At 39.6% G+C, this 24,980-nt stretch overlaps 1 protein-coding gene across 2 annotated transcripts in view; it reads left to right on the top strand.

Annotated features, from left to right (window-relative positions):
- Positions 1-24,980, top strand: part of FBXO11 (F-box protein 11) — a 133,670-nt gene that overhangs the window by 81,223 nt on the left and 27,467 nt on the right. For both annotated transcript variants that reach the window (XM_054985767.1, XM_054985759.1), the window contains exons 8-11: positions 6,559-6,665; positions 6,750-6,861; positions 7,263-7,369; positions 7,460-7,597. In XM_054985767.1, the coding sequence (XP_054841742.1) occupies positions 6,559-6,665; positions 6,750-6,861; positions 7,263-7,369; positions 7,460-7,597 (464 nt within the window). The remainder of the gene's footprint in view (positions 1-6,558; positions 6,666-6,749; positions 6,862-7,262; positions 7,370-7,459; positions 7,598-24,980) is intronic.

Here is a 24,980-nt window from a genome sequence, read left to right as displayed (position 1 = left end):
CATCCCAAGCCATGGCTTAAATTTCCTTTTGATTTCTTGGATCTTTTGGAACAGATCTCTTGCTCTTCCTTTTTTGTTGTTGTCTTCTATTCCTTTGCACTTCTGCGTGTAAGTTGCTGAAAAGCTGCATTTAGAATATTGACCCTATTTCTGTTACCTTTTGCTTCTTGTCTGCCTTTAGCAATTTTAAGAGCTTCCTCAGTCATCCATTTAGGCTTCTCCTTTCAGCTACAGGAATATTCTTTGCACATTCTTCCTTGATAATATCTCTCTGGTTTCAGCCCATAGTTCTTCTGGCACGTGATCAATTAAAATTAGTATTGCAAATCTGTTCCTTACCTGGTCTTTAAATTCTTCAGGAATATTATTTAGATTGTATTTTGGCACTATGATTTTTTTAGTGTTTCTCTTCAGCTTTATTCTAATTTTTGATATTAGCAACTCATGATCTGTATCACAATCAGCTCCTTGTCTTACTTTAGCAGAGTTTGTTTTAGCAGAGCTTCTCCATCTTCTGCTTCCAATTATGTAATCTATTTGGTTCCTGTATTGGTCATCCAGTGATTTCTACATATATAGTCGTCTTTTTGGTTGCCTAAAGTATATATTAGCAATGAACAGATCGTTGGCTTCACAAAATTCTGTGAGCTGCTCTCCTGCTTCATTTCGTGATCCTAGTCCGAATTTTCCAGCTTTGTTTGATTCTGTTTTATGTCCAACTTTTGCATTCCAGTCACCTATTATTATCAGCTTATCTTGTTTAGGTGTATGATCAATTTCCTCTTGGACACTTGCATAAAAGTTTTTGATTTCTTCCTCCTCAACAAGTGTAGTTGGAGCATAAACTTGAATTATGGTTATGTCAACAGGCTTTCCCTGAAGTCTGATTGATATTACTCGGTCAAACTGCGTTTTAACTCTTGACTGCTTGTGCTATGTCTCGCCTCACTATTAGAGCAACACCATTTCTTTGAGTTCATTTCCACAGTAAAGCACTGTGGTTTTCTGACTGAAAATGTCCTAAGTCAGTCCACATTAGTTCATTCACACCCAAGACTGCAGTGTTTAAACATTCCATTTCTTCTTTTACAATATCTAGCTTACCTGGCTTCATACTTCTCATGTTCCATGTTCCTATTATGTGTGTTGCACAGCTTTGCACATTCCTTTTGCATCTATTCATGTTCGCAACTGGACATCCTTTCGGCTTTAATCCAGTCCCATCATTAAGAATAGTGCCATTCATACTTGTCCTTGGCTCTTCCCCCAGTAGCCAATTGAATGCCATCTGACCTGGGAGTCCTATCTTCCAGCACTATATCTTTTTTTCATTTTAGATTGTCTCATCGTAGAGTTTTCAAAGTAAGAGATTAGCAGAAGTGATTTACCATTGCCTTCTGCTTCGCAGTACTAACCTGGGTAAGTTGAAATGCCACTGCCATGAAATGAGAAATGCCAGATGTTCAAGCTGGGTTCAGAAAAGGAAGATGCACCAGAGATCACATTGCAAATTCATGATACCTAATGAAACATACCAGGGAATTTCAGAAGAAAATCAGCCTGTGTTTTATAGATACGCATCCTGTACTCTGGGCAAGAGACTACTGTCAGGACAGAATATGGGGAAACAGAATGGTTTCCAATTGGCAAAGGTGTCAGATAAGGATGCATATTATCTCCCTACCTGTTCAACCTCTATGCAGTGTATATCATAAGGAAAGCTGGGTTAGATCTAGAAGAAGGTGGAGTGAAAATAGGTGGAGGGAACATTAACAGTTTGAGATATGAAGATGATACCACATTACTGGCAGATAATAGTGAAGACTTGAAACGACTACTGATGAAAGTTAAAGGAGAAAGCGCCAAAGCAGGATTACAGCTGAAAATCAAGAAGACAAAAGTAATGACTACTGAGGAATTACACAACTTGAAATTACACAATTTGACAATGAGGAAATTGAAATTGAGACTAACATCCAAATCTCTGCCTATATGTAATAAAACCATTATCAAGACCGTGGTATAGACAAGATGGTCTGCTCTCCAGGATTAAACAGGAACCGCTTTCTCTTATTTTTTATGAGGAATTCCTTTACATCTCCTCTTTGCTCTTTCCCTGAATATTTCAAAATGAACTGCTGTTTGTGGTTGTTTGATGAGCCTATAGAAGTGTGGCAGTAAAGCCTTTAAGCAGTAAATGAGTTGCAGTAAGCTATTCCTGTAGTGCTATTAGACTCTCAGACCTGAGGAATTGTTCTTCACTTTGGAAAGGTTCCTTTAAGTACATTTGTAAGGCTGATTTGGTTGGAAGTGCTGAGTTTTTAAACAATACGGAGTAAGACTCCTAAAGGACCATGTCACCCATGGAGATAGGTTCAATCACACTTTGACATTTTTGCTGCTGAGTTCTTTGAATGCACTTGCTACTATATATCTGCCATTGCAAGTATTAGTCATCTTGAAGACCTGTTTCAGATGAAAGGAACAGTTTAATAGTGCATATTTCCTGAACAAAACCATGGTAGACCTATTATTACTTATATAATTTTTATATTTTTAACTAAGATAAGCAATATAGTTAGTAAAGAGATTTGATTAGTATGTATAATATAGATATACATTATAGATTTTAAGAATTTATATGATACACTTTTTAGATTAAATTGGGTATGGAAAACTGCTGGGAGTCACCAGAAAAGGGGGGGGGGGAAGGATGGGGAAAATGCAATGGGGTGGATAATGATAACGATTTTTATGTTTGTAAACCCATCCAATAAAAATTCTTTACAAAACCATGGTAGACTTTTCTTCTTTTCTTTTTAATGAATATATCTATTTGCTCTGTATTAACTGGTTAGCAACTTTTTGTCATGCATACTTCCCTTTTTCTAGAAGATTTCCCTTTGGCTCGGCAGTAGTGGTTTTTGAAATTTTTTGTGGTACATTTGTGAATACGTGTTGGCGCTTTAAAAGGTATGTTAAAGATTAGTCTTGACTTCATATTTCTTCATCTGGCCAGTAGACTGAATACTCATTTAAATATGTAGAAGCATCTTGGTGAGCTCTAGCAATCTTACCTATCTGTCTCTGTTGCTTGGTAAAACTGCACATATGTGTATGGTCTGCTGTCAATGCTGCTGTCAAAATTAGTATTGAGAAAACTTACTAGCACTTCCATGTTGGTTAGTCTAGGTTTTTAAACTAGGGAATAAAAATGAACTGTTTCCTCTTTACCTGAGATTTTTCCTTTTAAAAACAGGGTGAATGTAGGCTACAGAGGCCTACAGAAGTATAGCAAAACAGCTTTTAAGAAGTAAATGATTGGGTTGCAATCATTTACTGGCTAAATTTTCTTTTAATATATTTTCATTAAGATTATTTTAGCATCATAACTGCGAATTTCACATTTGAATTTTGCGACTCAATAGCAAACGTCTGGTGATTTGATGTCCTGGGAGTGTTCCTTTTTCTTCTTTATCCAGAATTCTTTAACTATAGCAAAGCCTACATTTACCTTTTCAAGCAGATCTGATCTTGTACTGCATGTAACTTTCTCAGATCAAACTATATTGTACTTTACATAGGGCATATGCCATTAGGGCTCCTACTTAGAAAGAATTGAAGCTGAACCATAAGCTTCCTGTCACTTTGCATGCACCTGAACTTTTTTCTCTGAAAATTTCTTCTACAGTGTATCTTAGTCATCAGGGGTGTAGTGTAGTGAAGCTCATCCTTGAAGGACCAAGCCTTGTTCTTGTGGAAGTTTCAATTAGTTTCAGGATTCCATTTTCCTAACTCATGTTCTGCTTCTAAATTGGAGTGAGTTCTGAAGCAGAAGGCAAAAAGGCGATTTTTGCTGCATTTGGCTCCATACCTCTTTGGGTTTTCTTCCAAATACAAGATGATCAACTTCCCCTTCAGCTCTCAGTGTAGTGATTCAAAGGTTCTCTCCCTAGTTTTCTACCTGTGCTTTTTCTGTGTGGGGAGAAAACTCGGAAGAGAACCCTTGAAATGCTGTGTTGAAATCTGAAGGGGGAGTTAATCGTCTGGAATTCAGAAGAAAACCCAAAGAGTTTGGGACCAAACACAGTAAAAATTGCCTGTGCAAAAAAGGCCGAAGGTGGACAGGGGTCCAGAAAACAATTTTGTGAGGAAAGGTTGAAAGAACTTGATGGGTTGGAGAAGAGAAGACTAATGGGAAAAGACCAAGGGAAGACATGATAGCACACTTTAAAAACTTGAAGGGCTGTTATGTAGAAGAGGACAAAGACTTATCTTGCTGTTCCTGAGGACAAGGCTAAATCTAATGGAATCACAGTAGATTAGATTTCAGTTGAACGTTTGGAGAAACTTCCTGAGAGGTGAAAGCAGTTTAACAATAGAACCAGCTATCTAAGGAAGAGGGTATTGGGTTTGCCCTCTGTGGAAGTCTAGAGGCTGCAGAGCTGTTTGTCAGGGATGCTTTAGTTTTGGATTTCCAGCACTGAGTAGTGGGGTTGGACTAAATGGCCTGCAATACTCCTTCCAGCTTCATGGTTCTAAAAATCAGTTTATTCTGCAGATGTAATCATAGTAGCATTTTCCCCACAAGCAGTAGTATTTTCTGTGTCTACAATTTCTTTAATATAGGAGTTTTGAGTTTAAGAGGTGTGGTATCTGTCATGAAAAGTTTCAGTTCTAGTTGATGGTAGCGTACATCTGATGTTTTATGATTATGGTATTTTTAAGTGTTGAGGGTATTAATATAGTAATGACTGTTGCTGAGCCCCCTCTGGAATCCATGACTAGTGACCATGTTAAGAGAAATATTTTTAAAATATGTAATGTATTTACCTCTTACATAGAAGAATGGGCAAAAGCAAACCTGTGTCTGTTCCTTCTTGGAAACTCAGTAAAACTAAACTGATTCTAACTAACTAATTGTAAAGCTAACTAATTCTAAGATTGTTGCAAGAAATGAAAGGGTGAAGCAATAATCTGTTTCCTAATCTTTTGTTCCCTTTTAGAAGTGGGGCATGGAGAGAAAAATAGATTTTTATGGTGTTCATCTCTGTATTTGTTTACTGTCTTGACATACTCAGCATTGCTGCTTAGCCTTAGTTTAAAGAATTAAGAATGCTATAACAGGACTACTTGGCTTTTGGGTATAGTATCAAGAGGGATTTTTTCTCCATTGAAGTTTCTTCTGAAGCTGCAAACAATAAATTTTATGTAATCTGTCTTGCAGGCGTTTTTGGTCCCCTTCTTTCTACACAGTTTAATACTAAACTATGCCTCTCTCTCTTGTTTTACCTTACATGCAAATCTACACTGCTGGGATCAAAACAATAATATTTTTTCTCTGTGGCTTTGTTTTGTGGATTTTTGCTCCCCCTGCTGACTTCTTGGGAGTAGCACACAGAAACTGGTGCTTCTTTAGTGCTCAGGGAAAAATTTATTCCACGCTTAGACTGATTTTTCCCCCCTGCAGTTGATTTGAATATTAAATGACATCTTATTTTGAACAATTCATTCAGTAACTAGAGTTTAAGGGGTTTATGTTTGCAAAGAGAGTAAAAAATATTCCCTACACTATAATGAAAAAGTATGTGTTCATCTTGGCAAGCAGCAAAAAATGGCCCATACAGAGGTCTGAGTGGAGATAGTTTGTTGCTTTTCATATCTGTAGATCTGATGAAGTCCAGAGTTGCAAGTGATACTTCCAATCCTTATCCATTTTATTTGGAATTTGCTTTAACAATGAAAAAAATGTTTCATTTTTACTAAAAACTGGGAGTTGGAATCTGGGATCAAGGAACATGGATCTGGAATAAAAACGTTTCCATCCTTTGGCTTCTTATTGAGTGAAGCTACAAGATTTCAAGGATTAAATGCTTTTACAGTGCTCAAGTTGTCTTTTTGAGTCACCAAGTAGTATAAAGCTTATTGTTGAACAACCTGCTAATAGGTTGTTGGCTTTTTTAAAAACAGAAAGTAGTACTATGTACTCTTCTCTACAGTATCATCTTCACTCATCTGAGCAAACCTTTATGAAAGTGCCCCCCCCCTGCAAATGAGTAAGACCAATATCTGCCCGTACCCATGCATTTTGTGTAGTGGCTCCTACTTTGTGGAATGGCCTGCCTGAGAAGGTCAGGAAGCTTTCCATACTTTTTTCATTCTGCAAGCTACAAAAAAACCTAATTGTTCTGGAGGGCATTTTTATAAAGGTAATAGGGCTATCATATTATAGAATGGTTCAGGAAGGCACTTCTATAAAGGGAACAGGACTGTAGCCTATGCCATTGTATATGGTATGTATTATCTGTTCATTCTATGTATATCCTGCTATCACTACATTAATTTTTACTTTAGTAACACCATTTTTTGCATCATATCTAGAGCTTGTTTCCATAGTTTCTAATTTTTGTAATCCTTATATTGTTACATTGTTTATTAGATGTCTCTTGCTATTTGATTACATTGACTAACACCATATAATCCACCTTGATTAGGCAGACTATAAATAAATAAATAAATAATGGATCATTAGCTTTTAAAATCATGTTTTGTTTACAGCTCCTGGGAAAGTAGCAGATAAAGTAATTATAGAAAACACAAGAGATTCAACCTTTGTCTTCATGGAGGGGTCTGAGGATGCTTATGTTGGCTACATGACAATCAGGGTAAGGCCCATAAGGGCAAATTTAGTAATTTGAACATACATTGAAAGAGTCTTGAGGAGAGTTTAATACTTCATATTTTTTCAGTTTAACCCTGATGACAAATCTGCACAGCATCACAATGCCCACCATTGCTTAGAGATTACAGTCAACTGCAGCCCAATAATAGACCATTGTATTATTCGAAGTACTTGTACAGGTTAGTAAATTCTGTTACTCTCTCATAAAGTAGCAGACAGCAATCTGTTGAGATTATTCTGAAACATGCTGAAACCATTCTTTTCTTAAAATGTGCTCTATTAGAACGCTGTGAATTATAGGTTTTGGTTCGAACAGTACTTTATTCCATCAACTCCTTGGCCATTTTTGATTAAATTATAATAGGTTGCTTATTATTGTAGACGGCCTTGTACCAGTTCGCTATGTACTTTCACCTTCATTTGCCTGAGATCAATTAATAACAATCTAAAACTCATTTAAAGTATTTTGCAACAGTTACCCTCGTTACTTCAGTTTTACATATTTAGATGATGGGGCATATTGTACATGTTTTTTTGCAAAAGCAGATCTGAATTTTCATACCTGAATGCTTCCTTTCAGTTGGTTCTGCAGTCTGTGTTAGTGGCCAGGGTGCTTGTCCTACTATCAAGCATTGTAATATCAGTGATTGTGAAAATGTCGGGCTCTACATCACAGATCATGCACAGGTAATGTTCTATGTCATTTTTCTCCAACTTCACATAAAAATTAAAGCCTCTGGACCCATTTTAAATGAACAATCTTTACTGATCTTTTAGGGAATATATGAGGATAATGAGATCTCTAATAACGCATTGGCTGGGATTTGGGTTAAAAACCATGGAAACCCTATTATCAGACGGAATCACATTCATCACGGGCGTGATGTTGGTGTTTTTACATTTGACCATGGCATGGTAACGTATATTTTTCCTTTTGAGGAGAGATTACTGTATAATGTATGTGTGTTGTGCATGCTTGTCAAAGTAGCTTTTTATGAACATTGAAGCTGCTGTTCTTTCCTCTGACCCCAGATATAACACTAGTGATCTCCAAGCCACAATTAGGAAATTGGGAACATAACTGTTAGCTTGCATGGTTGCACCCATGCAAATCTTCCTGCTCCCTGTTTAGTATTATGTTTGCATGAAGCTAACCAGGATTTGGAATGAGGTTATAAACTATCCAGACCTATCTGTGGATATAAAAGTTGCAGAAAAATAGCATTGGGTTCCCAAAGGGTACAGGCTGTGCTTCATGATAAATTATTCTCCTCAGCAGGCCACTAAAATTCTGATCCCAACGTTGTGTATCCTCAAAGATTTAAGCAAGCATTCTACTTGTACTTCTTTGTTCTAAGCTTTTATCTGCAAACATGAATGCTAGAAAGTTTGCTATTAAACAACCACTGTAGTTCTGAGGGTTCCAATTACTGGGTTAGATTTCATGACTGAATCTAGAGTTTGCAACTAATAGTGTAGTGGCTACTGTGTCAAATTGGGGAAACCAAGGTTCAGATCCCCACAGTCATGAAGCACACTGGGTGACCTTTGACCTACCTTCAGAGTTGTAAGAATAAAATTGAGGTAAGGAGAATAATGATGCCACTCTGAGTTCCTGGGATGAAGGATAGGAAAAATATACTGTACTGTGCTGTACTATAGTATACTATACTAAAAAAGCATTGTGTGTCCTAAATTTCATCCCATGATAAGTACCATATTTACTTGAAAGGAAGATGAATGTAAAGTGACCCCCTTAAAAATGTTATACAAGAAAGTAGTTGTTGGACATAACCGTATCTTATGTGTGAATATAATGTAACCCCTCCTTTTTTTTTTGATGGCACACCTGTGAAAAAACCAGTCTTGAATTAGAATAAATGCTGTAGATGGTAGAGAAGCCTGATGTTGTAGTCAGCAGCCATGGTTGCCTAGTAGATGTGGTCTCATCCTGCCATGCCTAAGATGAAAGGAGACATAGGTTAAATATTATGAGCATTTGCTATACCTGTCCTGGAGTCTGTCAGAGAGATGTGTTGTTTGACACTAACTAATGTTTTCACAGAACTGAAGTCTGATAAATTATCAGAGCTCTTGGTACTGATAGGAATTTATTGCTTACAGATTGGATTTTTAAAATGATGTTTAGATAGTTCTAGCTGGAACCAAAAGCAGGACTTTTTTTGAGGGGGAACACCCACGTGATTCCTTCCTCCTTTGGGCCCGCAGGCTCTGCAGAAGAGGTTAAGCTGCTTTGAGTTCATTCAGGTTTCTTTTCATTCCCCCCTCTCCCCACCTCCGTGTGTGTGTGTGAGAAAGAGCTCGAGAGCTGTTGGTACTGAGACAGCAAGGAGATGCTGCTCAAGCCTGGCACTGGCTCTGCAGAGGAGGTTAAGCTGCTTTGAGTTCATTCTGCTTTCTTTTCATTCCTGTGTGTGTGTGTGTGTGTGAGAGAGAGAGAGAGAGATGGGGCTGGTGTGGGCTCTGCAGAGGAGGATAAGCTGCTTTGAATTCATTCTGCTTTCTTTTCATTCCTCTGTGAGTGAGAGAGAGAGAGAGAGAGAGAGCACAAGCAGAGCTGCTTGGGCCAGCTCTCCGGAGGAGGCTAAACTGCTTTGAGTTCATTCTGTTTTATTTTCATTCAGGGGTGGGTGGATGGGGCTGTGTGTGGATGTGTGCTGCTTTGAGTTCATTCTGTTTTCTTTTGGGGGTGGGGCTGTTTGTGCGTGTGTGCTGCTTTGAGTTAATTCTGCTTTTCATGGGCTGGGAGCTGTGTGTGTGTGTGTGTGTGTGTGCTGCTTTGAGTTCATTCTGCTTTCTTTTCATGGGGGTAGGTGGGGCTGTGCATGGATGTGTGTGTTGCTTTCATTCTTTTGTTGACTGAAGTTGACATTGTTATGGTTCCCACAGCTTTTTAATGCAGATTGGTTCTGTGTTAGTTAAATATATCAGTTATGGTTATTTGTATTAGTTAAAATATCAGTTACGGTTATTCTAGTTTTATGCTAGGAATGGATAGCTGTGTCCAAGTCACAGAAGGCTTTCATCAATATATTCCTCAGCATATAGGTGTTCTTATGTCTTAATAGCTTTAACTCAAATGGTTCTCCTCACCCTCAGCTGATTAACATCACTGAAATTGCAGTGGACATACTGGAGTTAAGGAAGTTTTTATGAACATTGTTTGTGTGGGACATTGGAATATTTATGAGCATTTCACAATGTCACAACAGCTTAGCCATTGGTAAGGTAGAGTTGGCAGGCAACAAAAAAAGCCATTTTAAACTAAGTATAAATCTAATGCAGCTGAGTTGAGTATCTTCTTTTGAATTACTCCAGTAAAGCAAAACTCTCCCTGAAAATATGAAAATTAAATATTCATTAGATTAGGAATTTCAGACTCTGTGGAATTTTGAGGAATTTTACACTGGCAGGGGGAATCTGTTAGAATTTAGATTTGTGAGATGGGTTTTGGATTTTTAGAGGCCCCCTCCTTGCATATTTTAAAATATGATTCCAAAGAAATGAAACGTTTGGGAAAGGAGTATGAAAGATTTCATTTTTTGTAGAGGATACAGAAAGGGAAAAAACCCTTTCCTTTCCACCACCTCTTTTCCCAGAAAAAAAGCCCTGACCAAAAGTATAAACTGCTTTACATACCCAAGAAAACTACTTTCAAATATCAGAAGTGGGGATTGCGCCTATCTTCTGAGAGAGACTGTTTTTTCTTTGCTGCTTGTCTTTATGCATGATTGATATTCTTTAAAAGTATTTTTCAGAAAGTAGTGCTGGAGATATAGTCTAGCCTTGCTCTACAGCCAAAAGACTCAGTAGGTGTTATCTTAGAGATGTATTTGTATATTAAAGAGAGTTGCAAATAACTGAATATTTTCACCCTTCTGACTTACATTGATCTCATGGAAACATCTGAATTCCTATAGGAACTCGACTCGGTCTGAGAGAGACAAATTAGGAATGAAAGGGGAATGTGATATATGTATTTAAATATGCAACTTTCATATTTAAATGCTGCAACCTTTGCGGTATATACCATATCTTCCTAGAAGCAAGTATCGGTTTTTACTGTAACTCCTTTTTATGATATAATTTGAGCTTTTTTAATAACAGCAACAACAACAACATTTGATTTATATACCTCCCTTCAGGACAACTTAATGCCTACTCAGAGCAGTTTACAAAGTATGTCAGTATTATCCCCACAACAATAATCACCCTGTGAGGTGGGTGGGGCTGAGAGTGCTCCTAGAAGCTGTGACTGATCCAAGATCACCCAGCTAGCTTCAAGTGGAGGAGTGGGGAATCAAACCCGGTTCTCCAGATTAGAGTTCTGCACTCCTATCCAGTACACCGAACTGAATCTAATTTTTTTAAATCTCTTAAATATTATGGAGGCAACAATTTTGAGAGCTTCCTATTCACAGCTTTTGCTTTCACTAAATTATTTGTTTGCTGTTAGTTTCTGTTCATTTATTTGCTATTTTTCTAGTGGGGGTGCTTCTTTTTTCTTTTGTTATTGCCTTGCCTTGCATTCTGGTTCAAGACAAAAGACAGTTGCTGCTGCTACTGAGAGACCTGCTGTACTTGTGTGCAGGGAACTAGAACTTTTCAAAAGGCTTTTTAACCTAGGCTAGGTGTAGGCCTTGTTAAACAAGCACAAATTAATTTTAGCGTAAAGAGACCAACAGTTTTCCCCTTAATGAAGATTGTGTGAATTAAGAAGCGTTCAAGTGTTGTGTTCTAGTCAAATATAACCCCCCCACACACACGCACACACACATGTACTTAGTAAAAAATTAATTAGACTGCTGCTGCCTTGCTCTGGATCTCTTGGCTTCAGTGAAACCAGGCCAGGTGCTATAGAACTAGTGTTTGTGCTGCCATAGTCAGACTTGTAGGCTGGGTTTCAAGGAGTTGTTAGATTCCTGAAGAGGAATTTAAGCTTCTTGTTAGAATCATAGAATCACAGTTGGAAGGGGTCTTTCAGATCATCTAGTTCAACCTCCTGCCCAGTGCAGGAACAGCCTAAAACATCCCCAACAAGTATTTGTCCAGCTGCTCCTCGAAGACTGCCAACGAGGGGGAACCCACAACAGTAGCCAATTCCACTGCTGAATTATTCAATGAAAAGAAGTTTTTCCTAATATCCAGCTGGTACCTTCCATCCTGTAGTTTAAACCCATTATTGTGAGTCTTAACCTCTGTTGCCAACAGGAACAGCTCCCTTCCCTCCCCTTTTAAATACTTTAAGAGAGCAATCATGTCTCTCCTCTTCTCCAAACTGATCATTCTCAAATCTCTCAGTCTTTCCTTATAAGGCTTGATCTTCAGGCCCCTGATCATCTGGGTTGCTCACCTCTACACCCGTTCCAGTTTGTCCACATCCTTTTTGAAGTGAGAGCTCCAGAACTGTATACAATACTCCAGGTGGGGCCTGACCAATGTGGTATATAGTGGAACAGTGACATCCTGGGATTTGGATGTTATACCTTTGTTGATACGCCCCAAGATTGCATTTGCTTTTTTTGCTACTGCATCACACTGACTGCTCATATTTAGCTCCCTATCCAACCATACCACAAGATCTTGTTCACACACACTGCAACCCAGTGTATCTTCCATGCAGGATGCATGCTTTGCATTTCTGATACCCAGGAATAGAACCTGGCACTTAACTTAATAAATTGCATCCTATTCAAATCTGCCCGCTTTTCCAGTGTATTCAGATCTCATTGAATTCTATCCTTATCTTCAAGGGTGTTTGCTACTCTTACCAGTTTAGCGGCTTCTGCAGATTTAATGAATAATCTCTTCACATCCTCATCCAAGTCATTTATAAAAATATTGAAAAGTACTGAGCCCAAAATTAAGCCCTGTGGCACTCCATTGGACACCTCCCTCCGATCAGACATGATGCCAGCAACAACTACTTTTTGGGTGCGGTTATCCAGCCAGTTCCCTATCCATCTAACCATGCTGGAGTCCAATTCACAGTCCTCCAGTTTATTCATCAGAACATCATGATGAACCTTGTCAAAAGCGTTACTGAAATCCAGATAAACTACATTGACAGCATTCCCGCAATCCAGGAAGCCTGTCATGCGATCATAGAAGGAGATGAGGTTGGTCTGTCAGGAATTGTTGGGGATAAATCCGTGCTGATTTCCCCATATCACCATGTTGTCTGTCAGATGCTTGCATATTGGCACCTTTTAATATCCATCCCAGTACTTTCACAGGGACAGAGGTCAGGCTGACTGGCCTGTAGTTCCCTGGATTGTCCTTTCCCCCTTTCTTAAAGATTTGCCCTCCTTCAGTCTTCCAGTACATCACCTGTCCTCAAAGAGTCCTGGAAGATGATCAACAAAGGGTCTGTAAGCTCTTTTGAAAATTCTTTAAGCACTTTTGAGTGCATCCCATCTGGCCCAGGGAATTTGTACACATTCAGTGCAGCTAGGTGCTTCTCCAACAGCTTCTCTTGCCCATGTCAACCAGCAGCCCTTATGCCATGCCTTGCTAGAACCCTCTCTAGGTGGACCTGTTCTTTCCTTCAGGGAGAAAACTGAGGTAAAATAAGTATTTAGCTTTTCTGCCTTCTTTGTGTTCTCCATCAAAATTTTTCTATTTCTACCCAGCAATAGAGATATTGCTCCTTTTACCCTCCATTTGCTGCTCACATATCTGAAGAATGTCTTTTATTGTGGTGAGCCCCCCTAGCCAGTCTCAGCTCATTCTGAGCTTTGGCCTCTCTAACAGCTGCCCTACAGTGCCTAGCTACAGTTAGGTACTCTTCTTTAGATGCATTTCCTTCCCTCCATTTCTTGAACATCTCCTTTTTCTTCCCTAGCTCATCACAGAGCTCTCTGTTCATCAACATTGGCTTCTTAGACCCTCTACTGCATTTTTGTCTTAGTGGAATGGTGATGGCTTGAGCCTGCAAGAGCTCTTCTTTTAGGAGACCCCACCCTTCACTCTCTCTTCCCTTTCAGCATTCATGTCTATGGAATAATTTTCATCATATCTCTAATAGCTCCCTGTTGGCCGAGGTGACCGTGGTTCTTGACGCTGTGCAGACTGGTGACAGATACGCCCCTGACTCTCGAACCATTCCCGTATCTACTTCATCAGGGCCCCATTTGGTACCCATGTCCGGAACATTTACATCTGACCGCTTGGAAGTTGAAAGTTAGGACCAAGTTAGGGCACATGCTGAGAGTGGTAGACACAATGCTAGCCTCTAGGAAGGGCTCTACCATCAGGATATACAATGCTTCTTGGAAGGCATTTGTCAGATGGGCCAAAAGAAAAAAGAAGGACCCTCTGCACCCTCCTGTGAGTGCGGTACTCACGTTTTTACAGGACGGGCTGGACTCTGGCCTAACAGCAGCCTTGGACTCGGTTTTAGCCCCCATAGATGGAATAAAAATTTCTCGGCATCCACATGTAAGGCGCTTCCTGAGAGGTACAACCTTCCTGAGCCCGCCAACAGTGCATTGTTTCCCGACACGGAGACTCAGCACGGTGCTTAGGGCATTAACTAAACCCCCCTTTGAGCCCATAAAGGACATTCCCCTGAAGTGGCTGAGGCTGAAGTGATTTTCCTAGTAGCTATCACGTCAGCTAGAAGAATATCAGAACTCAGTGCCGTGTCAATAAAACCCTCATCTATGTATATTCCACAAGGACAAGGTGGTCCTGCAAACAGACCCTGCCTTTCTCCCAAAAGCATACTCTAGGTTTCACAGAACACAGGAGATCAACCTAACTTCTTTTTGCCCAAAGCCTAGACATCCATCCTAGAGAGAGGGAATGGCACTGTCTGGATGTGAGAAGGGCCCTCAAGACGTATCTCATCAGGACAGAGAGTATTAGAAGAACAGATTCCATCTTCTTGAACGTGGGACCTCCCAACACGGGAAGAAAAATGTCTTCTGTAGCCATAGGTCGATGTATTAGATCCTGCATCGCAGAAGTGTACAGAGCGGCACATAAAGAGATCCCTGAGGGGATTACAGCACATTCCTTAAGAAGCGCTGTGATCAACTCAGCCTTTGGAAATTAGGCATCGGTGGAAGAAGTGTGTAAGGCAGCCACATGGTCTTCGGTATCCACATTCATAAGACATTACAGTCTGAACTTGTATGACTTGGCGGATGCAGCCTTTGGGAGAAGAGTGTTGCAACATTTAATCCAAGATGAAGACCTGTCCCCACCCAGAAAAACGTAACTGCTATGGGAGCACCCAAGATGTCCTCCGCCACAGAGGGAGAACAGACCTTTGGACACTTACCGTGAAGGGTCCTTCTCCTCTGAGGAACTGAGGACATCTTGCCCTCCCAGGGGCCTTCGTCTTCTGCATTCTCTTCTGTTCTGTCTTGCACGCTTGTTTCTAGTTGCTGTATGTTTCTTCTGTTTTATTCTTCCTCTTAGTTGCTCAGTTACCAGTTTAAAGTTCCAAAGTTAGAACACTACTTTGTGGAATTGTCTGAACTGAGGGAAAGGGCAACCCACACACCATCAGGAAGAGGAAGAAACATTTAAGTTCCCGTCTCCCTGATTGGATGGTGGGAATCGCCCAAGATGCCCTCCGTTCCTCAGAGGAGAAGGACCCTTCACAATAAGTGTCCAAAGGTCCGTTCCCAAACGTAGGTAGAAAACCAGCAAGAGGGGCCCTTGACCCAGTTAGCGCACTGTGCAATGAATGCTTTGATTTGGAACCCCTCACCCCCACAACACCAGCCCAAGCAGCACACTCTTGGACCTTGGTACAAATCTGTGCAAAAAAATAAGAAAAGCATCACCAAGAATGTTGTTCTCTTTGCTTGCCACTGGAACAGGAAGATTCAGAGAGAGATGTTTGGGAACATAGAGAATTTGATACCATGTAACTGCCACAAACAAGAAGATGAAACTTTCAGAAACACCCAAAACGAACCTAGAGAATACTTTTGTGTTGTTTTTGTGTGTGATATTAACTTTCTGCATTGCAGGGGTGGAAGGGAACAGGATGGCCAAAGATGAAGGGCTGCTACAGCCTGCAGCTCTTGTCTCGAGGCTTCTCTGAGCCAATGAAAGTGGCAGTGTAGGCTGCAGAACAGGCTACAGAAACTAGTAGAGAGAGGAAAAGTTGGGTTTCCCAAAATTACTCCTCCCTCACTTTCTGAGGCCCTGAGGGATTCATCTTATATTAAGTTACAACGGTGTTTGCTATTGCTTTGGACTTGGTGGTTCTGGTGCTGTGCAGCTGGGTACTTGTTTGGTTCTTTTCTGAGGTGTTCCCCCACTGGCCCTGGGTTGTTCCTCTCTCCTGTAAGTGACACTGGTTCTGTTGCACTAAGAATCTCTTTAGATTCTCTGATGTTACCGAACCAGATTAGGGAATCTTACCTGAATGTAAGGGGTGCCAATTTTTTTTGTATCCTGAAACCTGCATTCCAATTAACCATATTGGAGGGGGGCGCACAGCTCTAGTACCTGATCTGAGCTGCCACAGGTTCACCATAAATCATTTCTGTTGCACACCATGAAAGTTCTAGGAACCATTCATTTACTAAGCTGCTGCAGTTGGAAAGCCTTTGGCAGTAGCTTATGGCTATGTCCTGCCACATTGTACTTCTGAAAAACAGCACCAGAGCATAAAATGTCATCTGAGGTTGTTGAGATCTTGTCAATATAAAATCCTTTGGATCTAAATTTAACAGCCCATTGGCTACATTACCCTACTGGTTCTCTACAATGTAAAATCTTAAGAGTAGCGATCTCAAATGCTTCCGTTCTGTTAAATACACTTCGGATATATTTTCTAGAGATCTTGGAATACACAAGAACATTACTTCATAAGTGCATCTACATATCCTGGGGCAAAGGGCATTTGCTCTGTGCTTGGATGGACATAAACCTGGGCAAATACCCTGGGAAAATATTTCTGGTAGCAGACAATGAGGGGGACAGTACTTGATTTTTAATCTTTGTTAAACGTGTAAAATAATAGAAGGGAAAGCAGAAAAACGTAAGTAGTTTGAAAGAGCATTGTAGGCAAAGATCTTGTATGATGGGGCTTGTGGTTAGCCATTGCCAGAGGAATGGGCAAATGGCATGCCTCCCTGAGACACAGGCCTCATGCCAGGGATGGAAACTGAGTTGTGTTTAGAGAGGAGAGGATCCAGGAACAAGGAGATTGGGATTGAGAAGGAAAGTCAAGATACAAGGATAGAGATTTAAAGAACCAGAGCAGAAAATTTTATATGCTGTTTGAGCCAGCAGTTTCAACACAGTTGGAGAAGTTCTGAAGTAGTGAGAAAAGACTAGAGCAGTATTTACTAGCGGTGTGCAATTTGGGTTTCAGATTCAGGTAAAGTACTCGAATCTGACCCGATTCACAATGATTCGGGAATTCCTAATCGGGCCCAGCATGCAGCAGCATGGAAAGAGGCATTTAAACCCACAGATCAGCTGTTTGATCCCCGCCAAGCAACTGATCCAGCTGGCGGGAGTTTAAATGTCCCTTTTCAGTGCCACTGTGAAGCAGCACAGAAAGGGGCATTTAAATCCGTAGATCAGCTGTTTGGCGGGGAGATCCCTGCCAAGCAACTGATCCAGCCAGCGGGGGTTTAAATGCTCCTTTTCCGTGCCACTGCAAAGCAGCACAGAAAGGGGCATTTAAACCTGTGGATCAGCTGTTTGGTGGGGAGATCCCTGCCAAGCAACTGATCCAGCCAGTGGGGGTTTAAACCCGCTGATCAGCTGTTTAGCAGGGAGATTCCCGCCAAGCAACTGATCCAGGCCTTCCCCGCTGCCCTACAAGCCACTGCAGTCACGGAGGAGGAGGCGTGGGCCCCTGAGGAGCCGGCTCCGCACTTCCCTGCCACCCAGCTGGCTGAATATAGTTTGGAGATAAAATATAGCCTTGTCTGACACCTTCCCAAGTTGGAAATCATTATGTTTCCCCATATTCTGTCCTAATAATAGTCTTTCATCCGAGTTCCATATCAAAATGATCAGATATTTTGGCATACTTTTTTCTTTTATAACCATCCATAACTTTTCATGATGCATACAGTTGAAAGCTTTGTTGTAATGTGTAAAATGCAGGCTAATTTTCTTCTGAAATTCTCTGATATGTAAATTTGCAATAGGATCTCCAATGTCTCTTTTCTGAAACCGTTTGGAACATCTGGCATTTCTCATTCCATATATGGTGAGAGTTTGTTGTAAGATTTTGAGTATTAAGTTGCTTGCATGGGAAATTAATGCAGTTGTCCTGGAGTTACAACCTTTGACATCTCCTTTTTTCAGAATTGGAATTTAGATTGAGCATTTCCAGCTTGTGGGCTGTTGTTCTGTTTTCCATATTTGTTGACATATTCTATTAGGACTTGGTTTCTGTAGCTTGAAATAGCTCTATTGATATCCTCTCTATTCCAGGTGATTTTTCCCTTTCCATTGTTTTGAGTGCAGCTTTCTAAAATTGCAGATTCTACATCAAAGATTCTTATTTGAATCCTTTCGTCTAATCTGTATAGTTCTTCCACTTTTATTTTGTCCTGATCGAATAATGTATTTCCATATTTATCTTGTAGCATCCATTGTCATGGTTTGAATTTTCCTTTGATTTCCTGGATCTTGAAGATTTCAAGTTCTTGTTCCACTTTTTTTGCTGCTGTTGTTCTCTTGCTTCTTTGTACTGGTTATTGTAATAGGTCTCTTCATCTCTGTGTGCTAGTAGTTGAAAAGCTGCATTTAGAATTCTGTTGCTGTTGCTGTTGCTGTTTCTGCTTCTTGTCTTTAGCAATTTTAAGAGTTTCATTGGTCATTGATTGAGGCTCTTTATTTCTTTTGGCTACAGAAGTAGTCTGTTTTGCACATTTTTCTTTGATAATATCTCTAGTTTCAGTCCACAGTTGAAATGGTTACTATTCAGTTGAATTTAGTAATGTAAATCTTTCTTTTACATGGTCTTTAAAAATCTTTAGATCATTTTGGCACTGTGATTGTTTTAAGTGTTTTTTTTCCTCACTTTTATTCTAATTTTTGATCATAACAATTTGTGGTCTGTACAGCAACCAGTTTCTGATATTTTAGCAGAGAGAATAGAGCTTCTGCATCTTCTGCTTCTGATTATGTAATCTATTTGATTTCTCTATGGGTCATCTGATGATGTCCACTTATACAATTGTTTGTCGTTGGTCTTCTGTGCAGACACACATTGGGGGACCTAGGAATAAAGCTTTACATTCTTTTATTCCATCTGTCCTGCTCCCATAGCCTACCCTACCAACAGAAGACCTGTTGCACTTTTCTCACAGCTGGTGCAAAAAAGCCTCTACTATTACCATTCCTTGGAAGATTGAGAAACACTACAAACTTAAACAGCATGATTGCCCTGTCACCTTTACCTCCCTTGCACATCCTTCCTGCTTGCTGAGGAGGTTTAGGTCTGGTTTTTTGTCGTGCCCTCTTGCTGCCTCTGACTGACAGACGGGGAAATAAACTGTATGCTGTTGACTGCAATTATACTCGTCTGTGGCTTCCATTCTCAAACCCTCAAAGCTCAGGCAATTCCTTTCCTAGGAGGAGCTCCCAAATTATACTCAGGTCTTTTTCCTGATGAATACAGAGTCGCTATGTGGGTCCTTCAAAGGAAGGCTATTAATCAGCCAAATAACAGATGACAGCTGGAAGGCATGCTACGGAATCTTTAGCCAGGTCCAGAGTTTCAGCCATGGTTATCAGGCATTGAACCTGATTATGCTTAACAGTGCTCCCTTGGGATAAGAAGAGGATGATTGAGAATGTTCTCTTCAAGGGCATGTTGTTGTCCTTTTGGAGAACAACATATGATTCCTTAAACCAGATACAGGAAAATTACCAGACTGTACAGTCTCTTGCTGTCATTGCTACTGGCCCTTTGGGTACTGCCCAATCCTGCATGCTGTGCCCTCAAACGTACCAGCATCTCTTGGAAGGTATTCCTTCCTTCAACCTTAGGGTTAAACATCCCATCTCTCAGCTCAATGTCACATTACCAAGCAGGTAGTGAAACAAGGAATGACTAACCAACGCAGGGTCTTAGCACCCTTCTGTTCTTCTAGATAAATTACACCTCTTTATTTTTCTCTTGGGATTCTGTCACTATTTTTTCTTTGATCCTGGCTATAGAGACAGGACTACTGATGTGTTTTCTGAGTGATCACCCTTGTTTATGACCCTCTAGATCAGAAGCTGGTTCTCCTGCTTTCAGTGAGAATATTTATAGTTTGCTAGACAGGGGTGTTACTTAAGCCTCCATACCCCATCCACTGTTTGTTTGTTACAAAGAGTTTGCCGTAGTCAGCCTTAAGGTGGCATACTCCACATCTCTATACATCCCAACCACAGGAGGGATCTTTGTTCTATATGTGATTAATTCTTTCAATAGACGGTGCCTCCCCTCAGCTTGGCCTCTGCACCTCGTGTGCTTACCAACTGTATGACAGTGATAGTCCTGTTCCTCCAATCCAGGGTCTGCTAGGTGTATCCCCACTGGGAAGAATAGCTACTTGTAGTGGAATCTGCATTGCTACTCTTACCCCTGGTAGAACTGTTCACTTCATTGGGGCCTGAATTTGGTTCCTCCGTGGACAGGATTCCTGATTATCAGAATCAGGAAGGTTTGATCTTTGACCCATCTCTGTATTACCCAGTGTTACCAATCCATGTTTTTGATTCAGAAAATACTGGGTCTCATAGCAACTATTCCTTTGACCTATTTCTTCACTCAACTGAGGGCCACTGCAAATTGGGTTTTACATCTCTGTAACCTTGTGATGACCCATCAACAAGCAAAAACTGTTTACCCCAGGATCTGTATTTGGGTTGTTGTCACGGTGGGCCTAAACTGAGAATCTAACCCAAAGGTGCCCATTCAGAAGATCCTGTCCTGACATTTCTATAACCACAAATACTTCAACATTAGATTGGGCTTCACTTCATGGGTTTTTCTTTGTTCAGGGTATTTGGGTATCTGTGGTATCTCCCAAAAAAAAAAAAGCTGCAAAATGCCGATTGACTGAGAAACACAGTTTTGTATGCTCTCATGCTGGCAGGTTTATGAAAATAAACCCAAAGCCCATCTCCTAATGATAGAAGACGTATCAGCTATGCAAGCAAGAGGAATATCAGAAGATTTTTGAGCCCTTTTAATTAAGGGCTTAATGACCTTCTGTATCCTCCGATGCGGCAACATCAAGCAGGAAACAGATTCAGACTTGCTGAAATGCTGAGTAAGTCTACCTTGCAAACATCTTTTTACTTTCCTTCTCTGGACTTTGGACTCAATTAAGAATTACTATGATCTCCTCTCTTCTTCTACAAGAAACTAAAGATCAGCTATTTTTTTCTATCTTACCTTACTTCTCTGAATGAAGACAGCTAACAAATCTGCACCTCTTCAAAGAACACATCAAATACAATTATTTATGGCGTATTTGGACTTGAATTTTTTTAAAAGTGTCAACATTCTGGACACTACCTACTTTTTCTACCTATGTTTTGATTTTCTTTTCACCCTTTGAAAAGAAATCGTGTAACAGATTTTAAATTCCCTCATATGGACTATAGCAATTTACTGCTTTTGGACTACAGTACACCAACTGTTGGATTTTGATTTTAAATTTTAAAGCATAATTTGGACTAGACTGTTAAAGCTGAAACTATAAACATAACTACAAACAGTGTCAACATTTTGGACATTATCTGCTCTTCCTTTTATGTTTTGACTGCTCCTCAGTCTCTGAAAAGAAACTGCGCAACAGACTCTAAATCATCTCATATTCTGAATTAACTTCTTGGTTTTTGACTACAGTATAACAAACTCCTTTTTATTGCATGAACTATAACAAACTAGGAATATATAATTGCTGGAAAGCAGTTGAAAATAATCTTCTCTTTTTTAAAATATCTCTACTTTTTTTCATTAAAATGGCTCCCTACTGAAGTTTCTCAGTAATATTGTAGAATTTTGTTGTACTATACTGCCATCTACTGGGTGAGAGAGAGACCTTGGGAGTTTTCAAATGGTTGTAACTATGAGAAAGACTAAAGCCAAACCAACTTCAGAAGGTGTTTACGATAAATTATCTCAAAAAATAATATCCTCGCTTTCAAGGCAATTTAAAACTTTGTTCACGGAACTAAAGCACAAGTTCGAGAATGCTTTTAATCAGGAGCAGCAAACTGATGAGGAGATGCAAGAAACAGTACAGGAAAATAAAGAACTTCCAATCCAACTACAACAAACCAATCAGATCACTCAAGGAGGAACTAGAGAAGACTTTTGGAAGTAAAGAACAGATTTACTCTCTGGATTACAAGAATTTAAAACACAGCAGAAACAATCCAGGGAGATACAAGAAAAAATTGAATCCGCTCAAGCATTAAATCCAAGCTCATCGACAATAGCAGGCCAGAGAATGGGAATTTGAGAAACGGAATTTGGAAGTAATAATTTGAGGCCATGCAGAATTCAAGAAACCCTGGCTGGTTTTGACTTAGAGACTGTACTCCGAGGGCTAGAACAAGTCTGTCTGAGGGTGCAAGGTGACTTCGATCCAGGGGGACGTCAACAATTAGATGATCCAAGGAATCTACAGGTTTTTTGGACATTGAGCAAATTATTTGATGTAACTCAGTCTATGCAAATCGGAAGAAACCATGAGGAAATAAAAGGGAGACTGAGGGAAGATTTATTCTGAAATTCAAATACTCTATTGTTTATAATTATTTCTGATTTTTTCATGTTCAGATGAACTTCCTTATGTACACAACAGCTCATTTTTTTAAAAAAAAAAATTCATTGTTGAGCCAAATAGTAACTAATCCTGAACATAAGATTGAACAGAAAATGTTTAAAGTTTCTCCCCATGCTGAATCACAAAAACATGTTTTTTTTTTACCTAGTACTGGCAAGTAGAATTAGGTGTTTATGGAAAACTAGCTTTCTTTTTATATAATAGACCAATCTTAGAATTTTAGAAAAAATAGAAAGACCTCTCTTTAGAATAAGTGGTAGTAATTTTAAGAAAATTAAAAATGTTTACTGTTGAATTAGATGAATTCTACGTTAATATTTTAGAATGTAGAATAGAAAACATTGGAAGAATGGCTATTCTTGAAATGGATTAATATTAAAACTTAATTTTAGAATGCTGAATAGAAAATGCTAAGTACACATAAATAATTAGGAAAGAAGAATAGTTTATACTCATATATTATATTCTTTGTTCTTTACTCTTATGTAACCAATCTCTATTTTGTTTATATTAATTTTTGCGCTGTTTATTTTAAGGTTACTGCAATACAGTCCACTTTCCTCTTTTCTTTTTAATAAAATTTAAAATTAAAAAAAAAGAAAGGAAAAGAAAGGAAGGAAGAAAAGAAAAAATCTCTGCACATTACAGTATTCTGACTCAGAGCATCCATTCTTTCCCCCCGCTTCTGTTGCAGATCTATTACACATTAGGGGAGTTCAGACTCACACAAATAACAACACAGCTCTGCACTATTTAACAAACAGGAAGGAAAGGAATCACTAATTCCTTGTACAGAGACCATAGCTCTATGGGTATAGGCTATATGAAATAAGGCCCTGCTGCAACCATGCATATGATGGAGAAAGGGGGGGGGAGAAACTACAGAGTGGAGGTGCTCAGTGCAGCTGTTCACAATCACCATGAATGGGCGATTAATAACATGTCCTGTCCATTTCATCTGTGAATTTTCTCCACCATGGACTTCTTTGCATTACAAGGACTAAATAATTATGTTACCTAGTGAGTACCGGATCCCTTCCAAATTCCTTGGACCAGAGGTTTTCTTCGTAGTTCTACCTACTTCTCTGATACAAGGATACTTTGCAGAATTTGGATTTTCCACGCTCACTGCATTTTACTCACCCTTTTTTTAGGCCGTACCAGGAATGTTTTCTCAATCTGTCCCTATATTGATGCCTCTGCTTCCCAATACTACCAGACTTGTGTGTAGAGGTCAGGTATAGCACTGTGATATAGTACCTCTGAAACTGACCATTTGGCTACTGAACCCACAAGACCCTCTTTCTCCAAAGAGGTGAAGCAGGCTGTTTTGAATACTTGCAAAATGGTATTTTTGGTATCTTATGGTCACAAGTGGAATTGATTCCTAATACGATTAGAACCTAAAGGACTATGACCCTTCCCCTGACCATTAGCAACTAATTTTAATACTTGTATGACTTCATAACCAGGACTAATTTGTGTCTTCTATTGAAGTACAATTAGCTGCCATATCAGCCTTTCGTGGCAGGGTTGACAACAACATGTTTTCTTCTCCTACCATATTTCTTATGTTTCTTAGGAATATCTTTGATACACTTCCTCTGAGAATCCTTCCAATTTCTTTATGAAGTCTCCTGCTGGTTCTTTCTCTCAATTAAGATTAACACCCTTTGAACCCATGCTTTTCTGCCCCTGCCCCACTTATCTTAAAAGATGGTGTTTATGGTTGCTGTAACATTGGCCAGATGATGGGGGGAATTCACAGACCTTCTGGCTGATTCCTCACCTACTCAATTCTTTTGAATGAAGTTGTCTGGCACATCAGCCTCAAATTCCACCCAGAGGTGGTGTCAAAGTTTCACCTTAAATAAAAAAGGTCATGCTCCCTATTTTTTCCCTAATGCTGCTTCTGTAGTAGAACATAACTTACACAGGTTGAATATGAAGAAGGAATTTTTGTATCAATTAGAAGAACAAAAGGGTTCATAAACCCGCACATCCTCTTGTGTGTTATTCTGGACACCATAAGGGTCTCCCAAGTCCTTCCAAACCTTATGTGGATGGATAGTGACAGTTATTAAACTCTTACTATTTATTAGATTAGATTTTTAGTCCGCCCTCCCTGCCAGGTGGGCTCAGGGTGGAGTACAACATTTTAATTTACATAAATACAGTTAAAAACAGATAAAACGGTATACAAAAAAAGTCAAAACAGTATACAAATATCATTAAATACAAAAAATATTAAAACAGCTTTATACAATACATCTTCTCTTCAGATGGCGATGATAAAATACTGTTTTTCAAGCCCTGGCTCATATGTAGGGTGGTGGACAGATCTTTAGTGTGGCCAGTGGGGGCCCAACCTAGCCTCCACCATATGCCTGGCGGAACATCTGTCTTACAGGCCCGGCGGAAAGATAATAAATCCTGCTGGGCCCTGGTTTCCTCAGACAGAGAGTTCTACCAGGTCGGTGCCAGGACTGAAA

The sequence above is a fragment of the Eublepharis macularius genome, chromosome 1, assembly GCF_028583425.1.
Source record: "Eublepharis macularius isolate TG4126 chromosome 1, MPM_Emac_v1.0, whole genome shotgun sequence".
NCBI classification, from domain to species: domain Eukaryota; kingdom Metazoa; phylum Chordata; class Lepidosauria; order Squamata; family Eublepharidae; genus Eublepharis; species Eublepharis macularius.
Note: the sequence above shows the minus strand (reverse complement) of the source record. Positions and strands in the feature narration are given on the sequence as shown.